This window comes from Temnothorax nylanderi, unplaced genomic scaffold (genome assembly GCF_030848795.1).
Source record: "Temnothorax nylanderi isolate EJ_2023f unplaced genomic scaffold, tnyl_v1.0 TNYL_tig0329_pilon, whole genome shotgun sequence".
NCBI classification, from domain to species: Eukaryota; Metazoa; Arthropoda; class Insecta; order Hymenoptera; family Formicidae; genus Temnothorax; species Temnothorax nylanderi.
In genome coordinates, this window is record NW_027249391.1 from 1 (window position 1) to 11,729 (window position 11,729).

General features: G+C 42.7%; 1 protein-coding gene across 6 annotated transcripts; it reads left to right on the top strand.

Moving 5' to 3' along the window:
* Window positions 1–428: 428 nt before the first annotated feature.
* LOC139781309 (GTPase-activating protein and VPS9 domain-containing protein 1-like) lies at window positions 429–3,822 on the top strand. Of its 6 annotated transcripts, none has more exons than XR_011720482.1 (7): window positions 429–503; window positions 903–1,680; window positions 1,864–2,096; window positions 2,207–2,462; window positions 2,565–2,776; window positions 2,857–3,242; window positions 3,312–3,822. XR_011720482.1 is itself a non-coding variant. In XM_071720163.1 (7 exons), the coding sequence occupies exons 5-7, from the start codon at window positions 2,752–2,754 to the stop codon at window positions 3,348–3,350; spliced, it is 450 nt and encodes a 149-aa protein (XP_071576264.1). In that variant the 5' UTR covers window positions 818–1,282; window positions 1,378–1,680; window positions 1,864–2,096; window positions 2,207–2,462; window positions 2,565–2,751; the 3' UTR covers window positions 3,351–3,822. The 6 variants fall into 6 exon arrangements, 2 of the variants coding, with proteins under 2 accessions (XP_071576264.1, XP_071576263.1); XR_011720484.1 differs by lacking the exon at window positions 429–503 and adding an exon at window positions 665–761; XR_011720483.1 differs by lacking the exon at window positions 429–503 and adding an exon at window positions 762–790.
* Window positions 3,823–11,729: the final 7,907 nt, after the last annotated feature.

Consider the following 11,729-nt stretch of genomic DNA (forward strand, 5'->3'; position numbering starts at 1 on the left):
ACCTCCCGTAACTTAGCCGGTCAACTTCGACTTTATTAATTTTTTTTTTTTTAATCGTTTGTTGGTCGTTTGTTGGTGATTGTTGGCCTAATTACAACGTTTGTTGGTTCTTAATTGTTTTTTAAATTAAAAAGAAAATTAGCCTTAAGTTAGCCGGAAAAATTTTATTTTTAATTTAAAAAAAGCCTAATCGATGCGTAATTGTTTGCTGATGATTGTTGGTCTAATTTTAGCGTTTGTTGGTTTATTATTAGTCTTAAAAACGAAAAAAAAACGAAAAATTATCTCACATTAAGTAATCGAAGATTGGTTTATTTGCCTACGACTTAAGGTTTATTTCTATCAATTTAAGGCTAACATCTATAAAACTGGCTATGAATACGGGCCTTAACATCGGCAGAAATCATTCGTATGTATTTAGCCGGAAATAACGTCTTTTTAAAGAATCTCTATATGAAATCGTTTGTATTTCGTATGAAGACTTTTGAAGTGCAATTGAAAAGGTTTGTGAGTCATTCGTTTAATTGTAATTAATTATTTATTTTTACACCATGCATTTAGCCGAAATAGATAAATTAATAAAAGTTTTTTATATGGAATCGTTTGTATTTGTATGAAGAGTTATGAAGTGTGATTAAAAAGGTTTGTGAGTCACCCAGATAATTTTAATTAAATATTTATAAACTCGGTAATTATATATAGCCGAAATATAGATTTTTAGTTATTCATGTTAAAAGAAGAAGGCGCTAGTGTTCCCGAAGGTCCGTCTGCAGTCAGAATTAATATAAACGTTTTAAAAATTATTTTATACTGAATAAATAAATATACAGGCTATAATAAGCCTGTAGCTATAAGCGATAGTTGCTAATTAAGTTTGTCACTCATATATTTCCATCTTGCAGAGGACCTCCGTAACGAGATCAAAGATGTACCAGTTGTGCAGGGTGAAGAGGTTATCTCAAACGCCCTGCCATAGCCCAAGAGCGACTCAAATGTCATTACCGCTGAGAAGTACTTCTTGCCATTTGAGTTAGCATGTCAGAGCAAGTCACCGCGGATTGTGATGACACAGCACTGGACTGCCTGCAGAAGTTAATCGCATATGGCCATCTCACTGGCAATGTGCCTGATTCAACGGAGCCTAACAAGCTGCTGATTGTGCGCATTGTCGAGACAATTTGCGGTTGCTTCACCGGTCTACAGACCGATGAGGGTGTGCAGCTGCAGATTATTAAAGCTTTGCTGACTGTAATGACAAGCCAGCATGTGGAGATACACGAGGGTACGGTATTGTTAACAATTCGTACTGTTTACAACGTTTACTTGGCATCGCGCAACCTGATGAATCAAACAACAGCCCATGCGACTCTCACGCAGATGATCAACGTGTTCTTCGCGCGAATGGAGACTCAGGCGGAGGAAGAGAATGTGAGGCTTGATGGGGAACATCAGCAGACGGGTTCTGTCATAGCAAACGGCAAAACTGAAGCCAAGCTAAGTCCAGAGAATGCTCCTGGTAAATTAAAATTGTCATTGAGAAATCGTAGAGGTAAGCAATCCGCGTGACGGACGACAGATGTTTCGATCGAGAAGCTGGTGGCGACGGCGTCGATGTGTGCAGGCACAGATTACGCAAGATTATGTTGGAAGATGTAACATCATCCGGTAATGTCGCGGGCGGTAAGATATTAATAAATAACTATTAACAATTATCGTATATTATTTTGTTACAATATAAACGGTTTCTGTTTTAATAGTTCTGTAGAATCGAATCGAAGATAAATCGGAAAGTAATGCTAAAAAAAGGAAAAGTTTTCCTGCAAGTTTTAGACAGTAATAAATTGTTCTTTTGATTAATTTCAGATACTACCGATGATATATTAGCGAAATACAGAAGAAAGCCAAGCGCAGCTAGCGATACAGCCTCGGTCGAAAGCAATCAGTCCCGTACAAAAGAGGTGGAAGACGAAAGACTTTCAATCGATCCGAATAATGTAGAACTCTCTTATGCTTTGCGGATGCTAAAAGAAAATTACGTATAGTACTTAGTACTTAGCACTGCTGACCTTCAACACATTCCATGGAATACTTCAGAGGTATTTATTGTATTATTTTTTAATCATGGCGTACAAAACAAAGTGTGATTTTTTTATGGATTACTTAATTACTTAATGTTCAAATATTGGCATATAAAATTTTATTACAGAGACATTGTTGGTCGCAGAAAGAAAACGAACTGGTTGCGTTTTTACAACTACAATTGGCAGAAGCTATAAACCTGCAGGATAGGGCATTAATAGCTCATCTTCATGAAACTTTACGTTGCGTGCGTCTATTTAATGACAATGGATGTAGAAAGCTCTTCAAATCACTTCGAGAGGATTATCAAAAACGATCTCCTTATATCGCATATTTATCAGATGTCGTCAAGGATTGCTGTCGACATTAGCTCACTTAGATAGGTACTGTTTATATATAAATATCATCTTTGTATGTAATGTATAAGTAAATGTAAAATATGTTTAAATGTAAGATGTTAATCGTTTAATAATAATATTTTCCAGATTATGCGTGCGAGTTAAGTGCGATCAGGATGCTATCAATAATCATCTTGTATCCGTTTGTGTGAGGGTATTTTTGGAAAAAAAGGAGGCTTTCCTCCTGCGTTTCTGCGAAGAGTTTAAAAAGCTTACGCTAGCTGACGAGAAACAGGATCTCGTGGATAATTTTCTAGGAAAGGTCCACGCGGAAATGGACAACGATCCGATCTGGCAATGTACATGAATATAATTATTTATCTCGCAATTGATCTTAGCGGAGTGCTCAGAGACGTCTGAACTTACTTCTTACTTTCAGCGGCGAGCGCCAACCAGTTAGATTTGGCGAGAGTTGTGGTGGAAAGAACCGTCATGGCACGGGTATACCACAATGCGCTCTATCTAAATGAAGATGGAGATGTATATAGGGACCAGCTTCTTCAGGATCACATAAAAAAGTTGGCGAAAGTCGTAACTCCAAATCACAAGGACCTACGCATTCCAAATGTTTATCATTACGAATGTTCCTGGTCATGGGCGCAGGCTGAATTGGCTGTGATATCGGCGTATAAGACTCCTAGGGATAAGTTGCAGTGTGTATTTCGTTGCGCGACTACCATCATGAATCTCCTCTCCATGGCGTCGGAAAGAGGCATACCTGCTGCCGACGATCTGACTCCCGTGCTGGTCTATGTCATAATCAAGGTATGCGATTGAAAAGAGAATATGTGATTTTAGCAAGAAGAGTGATTGTTAACGTGTGCTTAATTTCAGACTAATCCGCCGTCGTTGTATCGACTGTTCAATATGTAGACAGCTTTTACGGGAATCGATTGGAGGGAGAGGAACAATATTGGTGGACGCAGTTCTGCGCCGCGATCGAGTTTATTAAGACAATGGATTAACAGTTTCTCAAGAGTATCACGATAAATAAGATTAGATTCGATGCTGGTGATAATGTAGAAATGTATCATAATCATAATTTGACGATTTCATAAAGAAGAAGACCAATATCTTGTGTAAAGCTAGCTGAACAGTTTTATGCTTCCAGTATCTTGATTAAAATTCTTAAATAGCCTCTTAAATAGTCTGTTAGTTCTTTCGCACGTTATTATGTAACATTAGCAAAGACTGAATATACGTAAAGTGTGGCTTTATTTTTATTTGTAACTCTATTGTACAATTTCGCAGGACATCGAAAAAAAAGAAACGTTTAGATATTCTATAATTTATGTGTAAACAATACAGAACTTATAGAGAATTGATAACCATTTAGCAGGATAAACTGTCTTGACGTACTCTTTCTACATGCGCACCTTCCCCAAGAGCCGAGACTCGAACCAGATCCTTGAAAAATATCGCCACTTTCGTAGAGCTTTTGTACAGTTTTACTCTAGGATTATGTATCAGGAATATCGCGAGAGAAAGAAAGACTTCGGAGATTTTTATCCGAATCGATCGACATAAAGAGAGCAGAGCATAGTAAAGAAGCTATAGCTTTCGAGAATTTGAACGCATAATACTTGTTAATACTATGAGCGAATTAGTTTACGTCACTCTGTCAAGCTTTAATATTAAATTACTAATAATATATCGATATCAGTAGTTTAATAATAATACATTTAAAAGCGTTCAATTTAAAAGCAGGGCAATCCTAATAAACGACTGTAAAAAAAATTCAAGATGGAACGCAATTAGCAACTATCGCTTATAGCTATACAGGCTTATAGCCTGTATATTTATTTATTTCAGTATAAAATAATTTTTAAAACGTTTATATTAATTCTGACTGCAGACGGACCTTCGGGAACACTAGCGCCTTCTTCTTTTAACATGAATAACTAAAAATCTATATTTCGGCTATATATAATTACCGAGTTTATAAATATTTAATTAAAATTATCTGGGTGACTCACAAACCTTTTAATCACACTTCATAACTCTTCATACAAAATACAAACGATTCCATATAAAAACTTTTATTAATTTATCTATTTCGGCTAAATGCATGGTGTAAAAATAAATAATTAATTACAATTAAACGAATGACTCACAAACCTTTTCAATTGCACTTCAAAAGTCTTCATACGAAATACAAACGATTTCATATAGAGATTCTTTAAAAAGACGTTTATTTCCGGCTAAATACATACGAATGATTTTCTGCCGATGTTAAGGCCCGTATTCATAGCCAGTTTTATAGATGTTAGCCTTAAATTGATAGAAATAAACCTTAAGTCGTAGGCAAATAAACCAATCTTCGATTACTTTAATGTGAGATAATTTTTCGTTTTTTTTTCGTTTTTAAGACTAATAATAAACCAACAAACGCTAAAATTAGACCAACAATCATCAGCAAACGATTACGCATCGATTAGGCTTTTTTTAAATTAAAAATAAAATTTTTCCGGCTAACTTAAGGCTAATTTTTCTTTTTAATTTAAAAAACAATTAAGAACCAACAAACGTTGTAATTAGGCCAACAATCACCAACAAACGACCAACAAACGATTAAAAAAAAAAAAAATTAATAAAGTCGAAGTTGACCGGCTAAGTTACGGGAGGTAGTCGAGCCGGGAGCCTTCGAATCCGGCCGAATGCCGAATCACGTTCGGCCGCTCTCGCCGCCCGCCGCCGCGCGTCGGCGAGGCACGCGGCACGCGGCACTCGGCAGTCGGCACCTCGGCCTCGGCCTTGGCAGTCGCAATACCGCGATCGCGACCGTTGAATGAGTCCGCCGATTTCGCAGCAACGTACGTGCAAAGTCGGCGCGCGGACGATCATTTCCATCGGCGAGACAGCCTTGATACTTGTTTTGCCGACGCTCGGAGTACCCTCACCTGCGGATATTACTCACAATCAGTCATTCTCCCGATAAATTTCGAACAGGTGTCAAGTGTTTGTGCTCCGTGCCGTGGGTGCTGATTCGGAACGCGCGCTCGTTCGTGCGATTGGCATTCCTGCTCCTCGTTTCGCGGGAATAATCGACGAGGCGCTCAATAATTTGCATCAAGTGTGTATCAAGTGTCGTGAATGAATTAATGTGTCGCTCGCTCGAGACGGAGATGTCGAGGGCGTCGAGGCGAAGGTACCTCGTACGGCAATTGCGAGTCGTGACGTGTCGTGAGTGATTTGTAGTTTCGTCGTGATATTCGCGGGCGATAATCGCTCGTCCCGGCCCGGGCCGCCATATGTCGCTGGACCATCGAATGTGCGTGGCATTCATTTACGCGGCATATCTCGAATCGTGTCGTGCTTTGAACGTGCTGTGTGCTGTGCCGGAATTGTCGTGCGATTATCCCCGATTCTTTTCGAAGAGCGGAAAGAGGGCCGAGTGACAACGTGAAATCGTATCGTGATTCAAGTAAATGATTCAAGTAAATAGCACGCTGTGATACAACGATACAACGCTCGTTCGTGAATATTTCTTATTTTTGTGACTCGTGTATTTCGTGCCGCGTATAATCGCGACTCCTTATCGTGCAAAGCATGCATTAATAGTACTTACCTTCGCGAGATTTACGTGCTCGATACCGCGGCGTAATGTGCATACGATATTCAATCTTAATTGTGGTTTTGTTTAATCAATCTTATGTTACCTGTTTTTATATTACTACAGAGTAAAGTACTTCCTTCCCATGGGTACGACCTTGGCGAGGTGGGAAGGCCCAGTACCCAGTACGAGGATTTTACCCAAGCAAAACTCTTGTTCTGCTTGGATAAAAATTCAAAGACGGGGAAGCTAACGTACCCTCGTCCGCCGATTTAATTGAATAAACGAACCGCAGCCGGTTCGTCGCGTTTGCTTCGGGAGTGCCGTTCAAGTATAATCGGACTAAAGGACTTTTTTAAACGGGAGTGCCGTACAGTATCGCGCGAGAAAGACTTTTAATGAAATTAGTCCGCGCGCGATTGTAGTTTATTATCCGCGAGTGTTTCTCGCGAGTGTCCTGTGCGCGATGAGAGGAGGAAGCCTGACGTCCTGAGAGGAGGAGGAGGTCTGAGAGAGACATCGGGCCCCGGCGGAGCAACCTTGGGGTAAGTATCATCTTTTATCTGCATAAAATTAATAGTTTTTCCTCATTTATTCGGAGTTTTATTTCGATAAGCTAAAACTAATTAGAAAAAAAGAAATTATTTAAAATTTTATAAAAATTTATTTTTGTAAATATTTTTTCCGGAAAATAGATAATTATATCAGTGAATCTAATTGAAAGACGAATTTAGATGCGCGTAAAATTATGTGTATTTTTTGAAACATTTATCATTTTCAGCGCCTCTTTAATTTATATCTTTCGTTTTTGTTACAGTATCATCGTAGTTACGTGGCCGAATTACTCCGCCCGTTGCGCATCGGATCGGTGAGTGACGAATTTTTTACAATAATATGGGGTAACGAATTTGTGAGACCTATATTAGATATATTTATGTATTGTATCCACATAATAGTACTATAGATAAATGCGACTTCTTACAAATTCGTTGCTCTAAAATGGATAGACTAGATCAGACTAGGCTAAATAATTAATCCTGGAGCATCATCATTATTTATCGATTTATTGTGCTTACGGGAGAATGCATCCATAAGCACATACGTTATGTCGATGCATTATTTATTAATGCATCTAATGTTATTTGTATCGCAGAACATGCGAAGTATACCAGTCGCCTGAAATTTATAGGCAATTATTTAAATTTGGCAAATATACACGGAGAAAAAAATAATGTTGTATCAACAGCCTGAGTCTAATTGGAAATAATCTTGTTAATTCAATACATTATGCTTTTGTTTTAATGAAATAAAACAAGATTATTTCCAATTAGACTAATGCTGTTGATACAACATTATTTTTTCTCTGTGTATATTTTATTGAGGACGAGCATGGCCTAGTAGACAGCGCACTGGTCTATTGAGCCAAAGGTCCCGGGTTCGATTCCCGGTAGAGCTAGAAAAATTATATTCGCTCGTTCTCCTCTTCCGGGAAGATATAATCACGACGATTTTTATTAGAACGCGATTAACATAAAATTCTTTCATTTCTTGATAATATAATTCTGTTTTACTTTCCATTGCTGCTGTGTATTAATTCTTGGACGAATACATTAATTACGCGTATCATTGTAAAATTAAAAGCAAAATTAAGTCACTTAATTAAGATTTTATTAACGATCCAACGTAGTTGTTTATTTTTTTCCGATATGATTAACGCGCGCTTATTAACGATCGCAACGATTCGTAATCAACCGCAACATTATAATCATCTACCGGCGCTGTGACACGCGGCGCGACCTCCCCCCCTGCTCGCTCGACCGTATAAATCGGCGCGTTGTCTACCGGCGGCAGTGACACGCGGCGCGACCTCCCCCCCTGCTCGCTCGACCGTATAAATCGGCGCGTTGTCTACCGGCGGCAGTGACACGCGGCGCGACCTCCCCCCCTGCTCGCTCGACCGTATAAATCGGCGCGTTGTCTACCGGCGGCAGTGACACGCGGCGCGACTTCCCCCCTTGCTCGCTCGACCGTATAAATCGGCGCGTTGTCTACCGGCGGCAGTGACACGCGGCGCGACTTCCCCCCTTGCTCGCTCGACCGTATAAATACGCGCGTTGTCTACCGGCGGCAGTGACACGCGGCGCGACTTCCCCCCTTGCTCGCTCGACGCGGTGTTAGGGTCACTCGTGGTGGTTTTAGCCGGTAGGCTGCGGGGAAATGGCGGAACTTTAATGTTCTGCTCTCCGCAGAATCCGGCACTCCCCCCGCCCCGCCCCGGGGAAGGGGGGGTCTTCCTCCCGAAAGGGGGGTCACTGGTCACTCAAACCCCGGAAGAATGGAGGCACTCCCCGACCAGTGGTGCTCCCCGATCGGTGGCACAGCCACCGTGACTGGTTGCCACTGCTGACGGGTTGCCTCCAGGACGTCGTGGGGATTCCAGTGATGGAAGATTTCCACCACGTAAAAAGAAAAAAAAAAGCTACTTAGTTAAAACGTAGGGAATAATTTTTAATTCCTTTCAGCAATTACATTTCCATTAAGCGAGAAGAGTCAAGAAACATTTTGACTATATTGCAAAAACGTTGTAAAATTGATGCAATATAGCTGAAATGCTTCTTGATTTTTCTTGCTTAAGGGATGAAGTCACACTGCATTGCCACGAGTCTCAATGTGGCTCGAGTCTGCAAAAGACATCACGCTTGAAAAAAATTAAGCGTGTAAAAAATTTTGTCTGCTAAAGACATCACGCTGATAAAGTTAAGCGTGTAATAAATCTTCCCTCCAGGGGGTGGGGGGAGTCCTCCCGGACCCTTTAGGGGCACGGGGGAGCCCTCCACTACGGGTTTTGCGCACCCGGAGTACCCGAGCACACAAGTACCGCAATCTACGGCAGCCCTACGGGTCTGTCGTGGACCGGGGAGTCCTTTTAAGGACTCGCGAGGTAAGCGGCCTCTATAAAAAGTCCGCTCGGCTGGTCGGAGCCGTGAGAGAGGAGCTTAGGCTCTCCTAACCGACCTAAGGGAAGGAAAACCCTGACAGAAAACCTCCTAAGGGTCTGCCTTCGGCGACATCACGCTTTTCTCCAGTAGTGAGCGTGTAAAAAGTAAATCCTCCTCCTGTCTGCCTTCGGCGACATCACGCTTTTCTCCAGTAGTGAGCGTGTAAAAAGTAAATCCTCCTCCTGTCTGCCTTCGGCGACATCACGCTTTTCTCCAGTAGTGAGCGTGTAAAAAGTAAATCCTCCTCCTGTCTGCCTTCGGCGACATCACGCTTTTCTCCAGTAGTGAGCGTGTAAAAAGTAAATCCTCCTCCTGTCTGCCTTCGGCGACATCACGCTTTTCTCCAGTAGTGAGCGTGTAAAAAGTAAATCCTCCTCCTGTCTGCCTTCGGCGACATCACGCTTTTCTCCAGTAGTGAGCGTGTAAAAAGTAAATCCTCCTCCTGTCTGCCTTCGGCGACATCACGCTTTTCTCCAGTAGTGAGCGTGTAAAAAGTAAATCCTCCTCCTGTCTGCCTTCGGCGACATCACGCTTTTCTCCAGTAGTGAGCGTGTAAAAAGTAAATCCTCCTCCTGTCTGCCTTCGGCGACATCACGCTTTTCTCCAGTAGTGAGCGTGTAAAAAGTAAATCCTCCTCCTGTCTGCCTTCGGCGACATCACGCTTTTCTCCAGTAGTGAGCGTGTAAAAAGTAAATCCTCCTCCTGTCTGCCTTCGGCGACATCACGCTTTTCTCCAGTAGTGAGCGTGTAAAAAGTAAATCCTCCTCCTGTCTGCCTTCGGCGACATCACGCTTTTCTCCAGTAGTGAGCGTGTAAAAAGTAAATCCTCCTCCTGTCTGCCTTCGGCGACATCACGCTTTTCTCCAGTAGTGAGCGTGTAAAAAGTAAATCCTCCTCCTGTCTGCCTTCGGCGACATCACGCTTTTCTCCAGTAGTGAGCGTGTAAAAAGTAAATCCTCCTCCTGTCTGCCTTCGGCGACATCACGCTTTTCTCCAGTAGTGAGCGTGTAAAAAGTAAATCCTCCTCCTGTCTGCCTTCGGCGACATCACGCTTTTCTCCAGTAGTGAGCGTGTAAAAAGTAAATCCTCCTCCTGTCTGCCTTCGGCGACATCACGCTTTTCTCCAGTAGTGAGCGTGTAAAAAGTAAATCCTCCTCCTGTCTGCCTTCGGCGACATCACGCTTTTCTCCAGTAGTGAGCGTGTAAAAAGTAAATCCTCCTCCTGTCTGCCTTCGGCGACATCACGCTTTTCTCCAGTAGTGAGCGTGTAAAAAGTAAATCCTCCTCCTGTCTGCCTTCGGCGACATCACGCTTTTCTCCAGTAGTGAGCGTGTAAAAAGTAAATCCTCCTCCTGTCTGCCTTCGGCGACATCACGCTTTTCTCCAGTAGTGAGCGTGTAAAAAGTAAATCCTCCTCCTGTCTGCCTTCGGCGACATCACGCTTTTCTCCAGTAGTGAGCGTGTAAAAAGTAAATCCTCCTCCTGTCTGCCTTCGGCGACATCACGCTTTTCTCCAGTAGTGAGCGTGTAAAAAGTAAATCCTCCTCCTGTCTGCCTTCGGCGACATCACGCTTTTCTCCAGTAGTGAGCGTGTAAAAAGTAAATCCTCCTCCTGTCTGCCTTCGGCGACATCACGCTTTTCTCCAGTAGTGAGCGTGTAAAAAGTAAATCCTCCTCCTGTCTGCCTTCGGCGACATCACGCTTTTCTCCAGTAGTGAGCGTGTAAAAAGTAAATCCTCCTCCTGTCTGCCTTCGGCGACATCACGCTTTTCTCCAGTAGTGAGCGTGTAAAAAGTAAATCCTCCTCCTGTCTGCCTTCGGCGACATCACGCTTTTCTCCAGTAGTGAGCGTGTAAAAAGTAAATCCTCCTCCTGTCTGCCTTCGGCGACATCACGCTTTTCTCCAGTAGTGAGCGTGTAAAAAGTAAATCCTCCTCCTGTCTGCCTTCGGCGACATCACGCTTTTCTCCAGTAGTGAGCGTGTAAAAAGTAAATCCTCCTCCTGTCTGCCTTCGGCGACATCACGCTTTTCTCCAGTAGTGAGCGTGTAAAAAGTAAATCCTCCTCCTGTCTGCCTTCGGCGACATCACGCTTTTCTCCAGTAGTGAGCGTGTAAAAAATAAATCCTCCTCCTGTCTGCCTTCGGCGACATCACGCTTTTCTCCAGTAGTGAGCGTGTAAAAAATAAATCCTCCTCCTGTCTGCCTTCGGCGACATCACGCTTTTCTCCAGTAGTGAGCGTGTAAAAATAAATCCTCCTCCTGTCTGCCTTCGGCGACATCACGCTTTTCTCCAGTAGTGAGCGTGTAAAAAATAATCCTCCTCCTGTCTGCCTTCGGCGACATCACGCTTTTCTCAGTAGTGAGCGTGTAACAAATAAATCCTCCCCCTGTCTGCCTTCGGCGACATCACGCTTTTCTCAGCAGTGAGCGTGTAACAAATAAATCCTCCCCCTGTCTGCCTTCGGCGACATCACGCTTTTCTCAGCAGTGAGCGTGTAATAAATAAATCCTCTGTTAGGGTCACTCGTGGTGGTTTTAGCCGGTAGGCTGCGGGGAAATGGCGGAACTTTAATGTTCTGCTCTCCGCAGAATCCGGCACTCCCCCCGCCCCGCCCCGGGGAAGGGGGAGTCTTCCTCCCGAAAGGGGGGTCACTGGTCACTCAAACCCCGGAAGAATGGAGGCACTCCCCGACCAGTG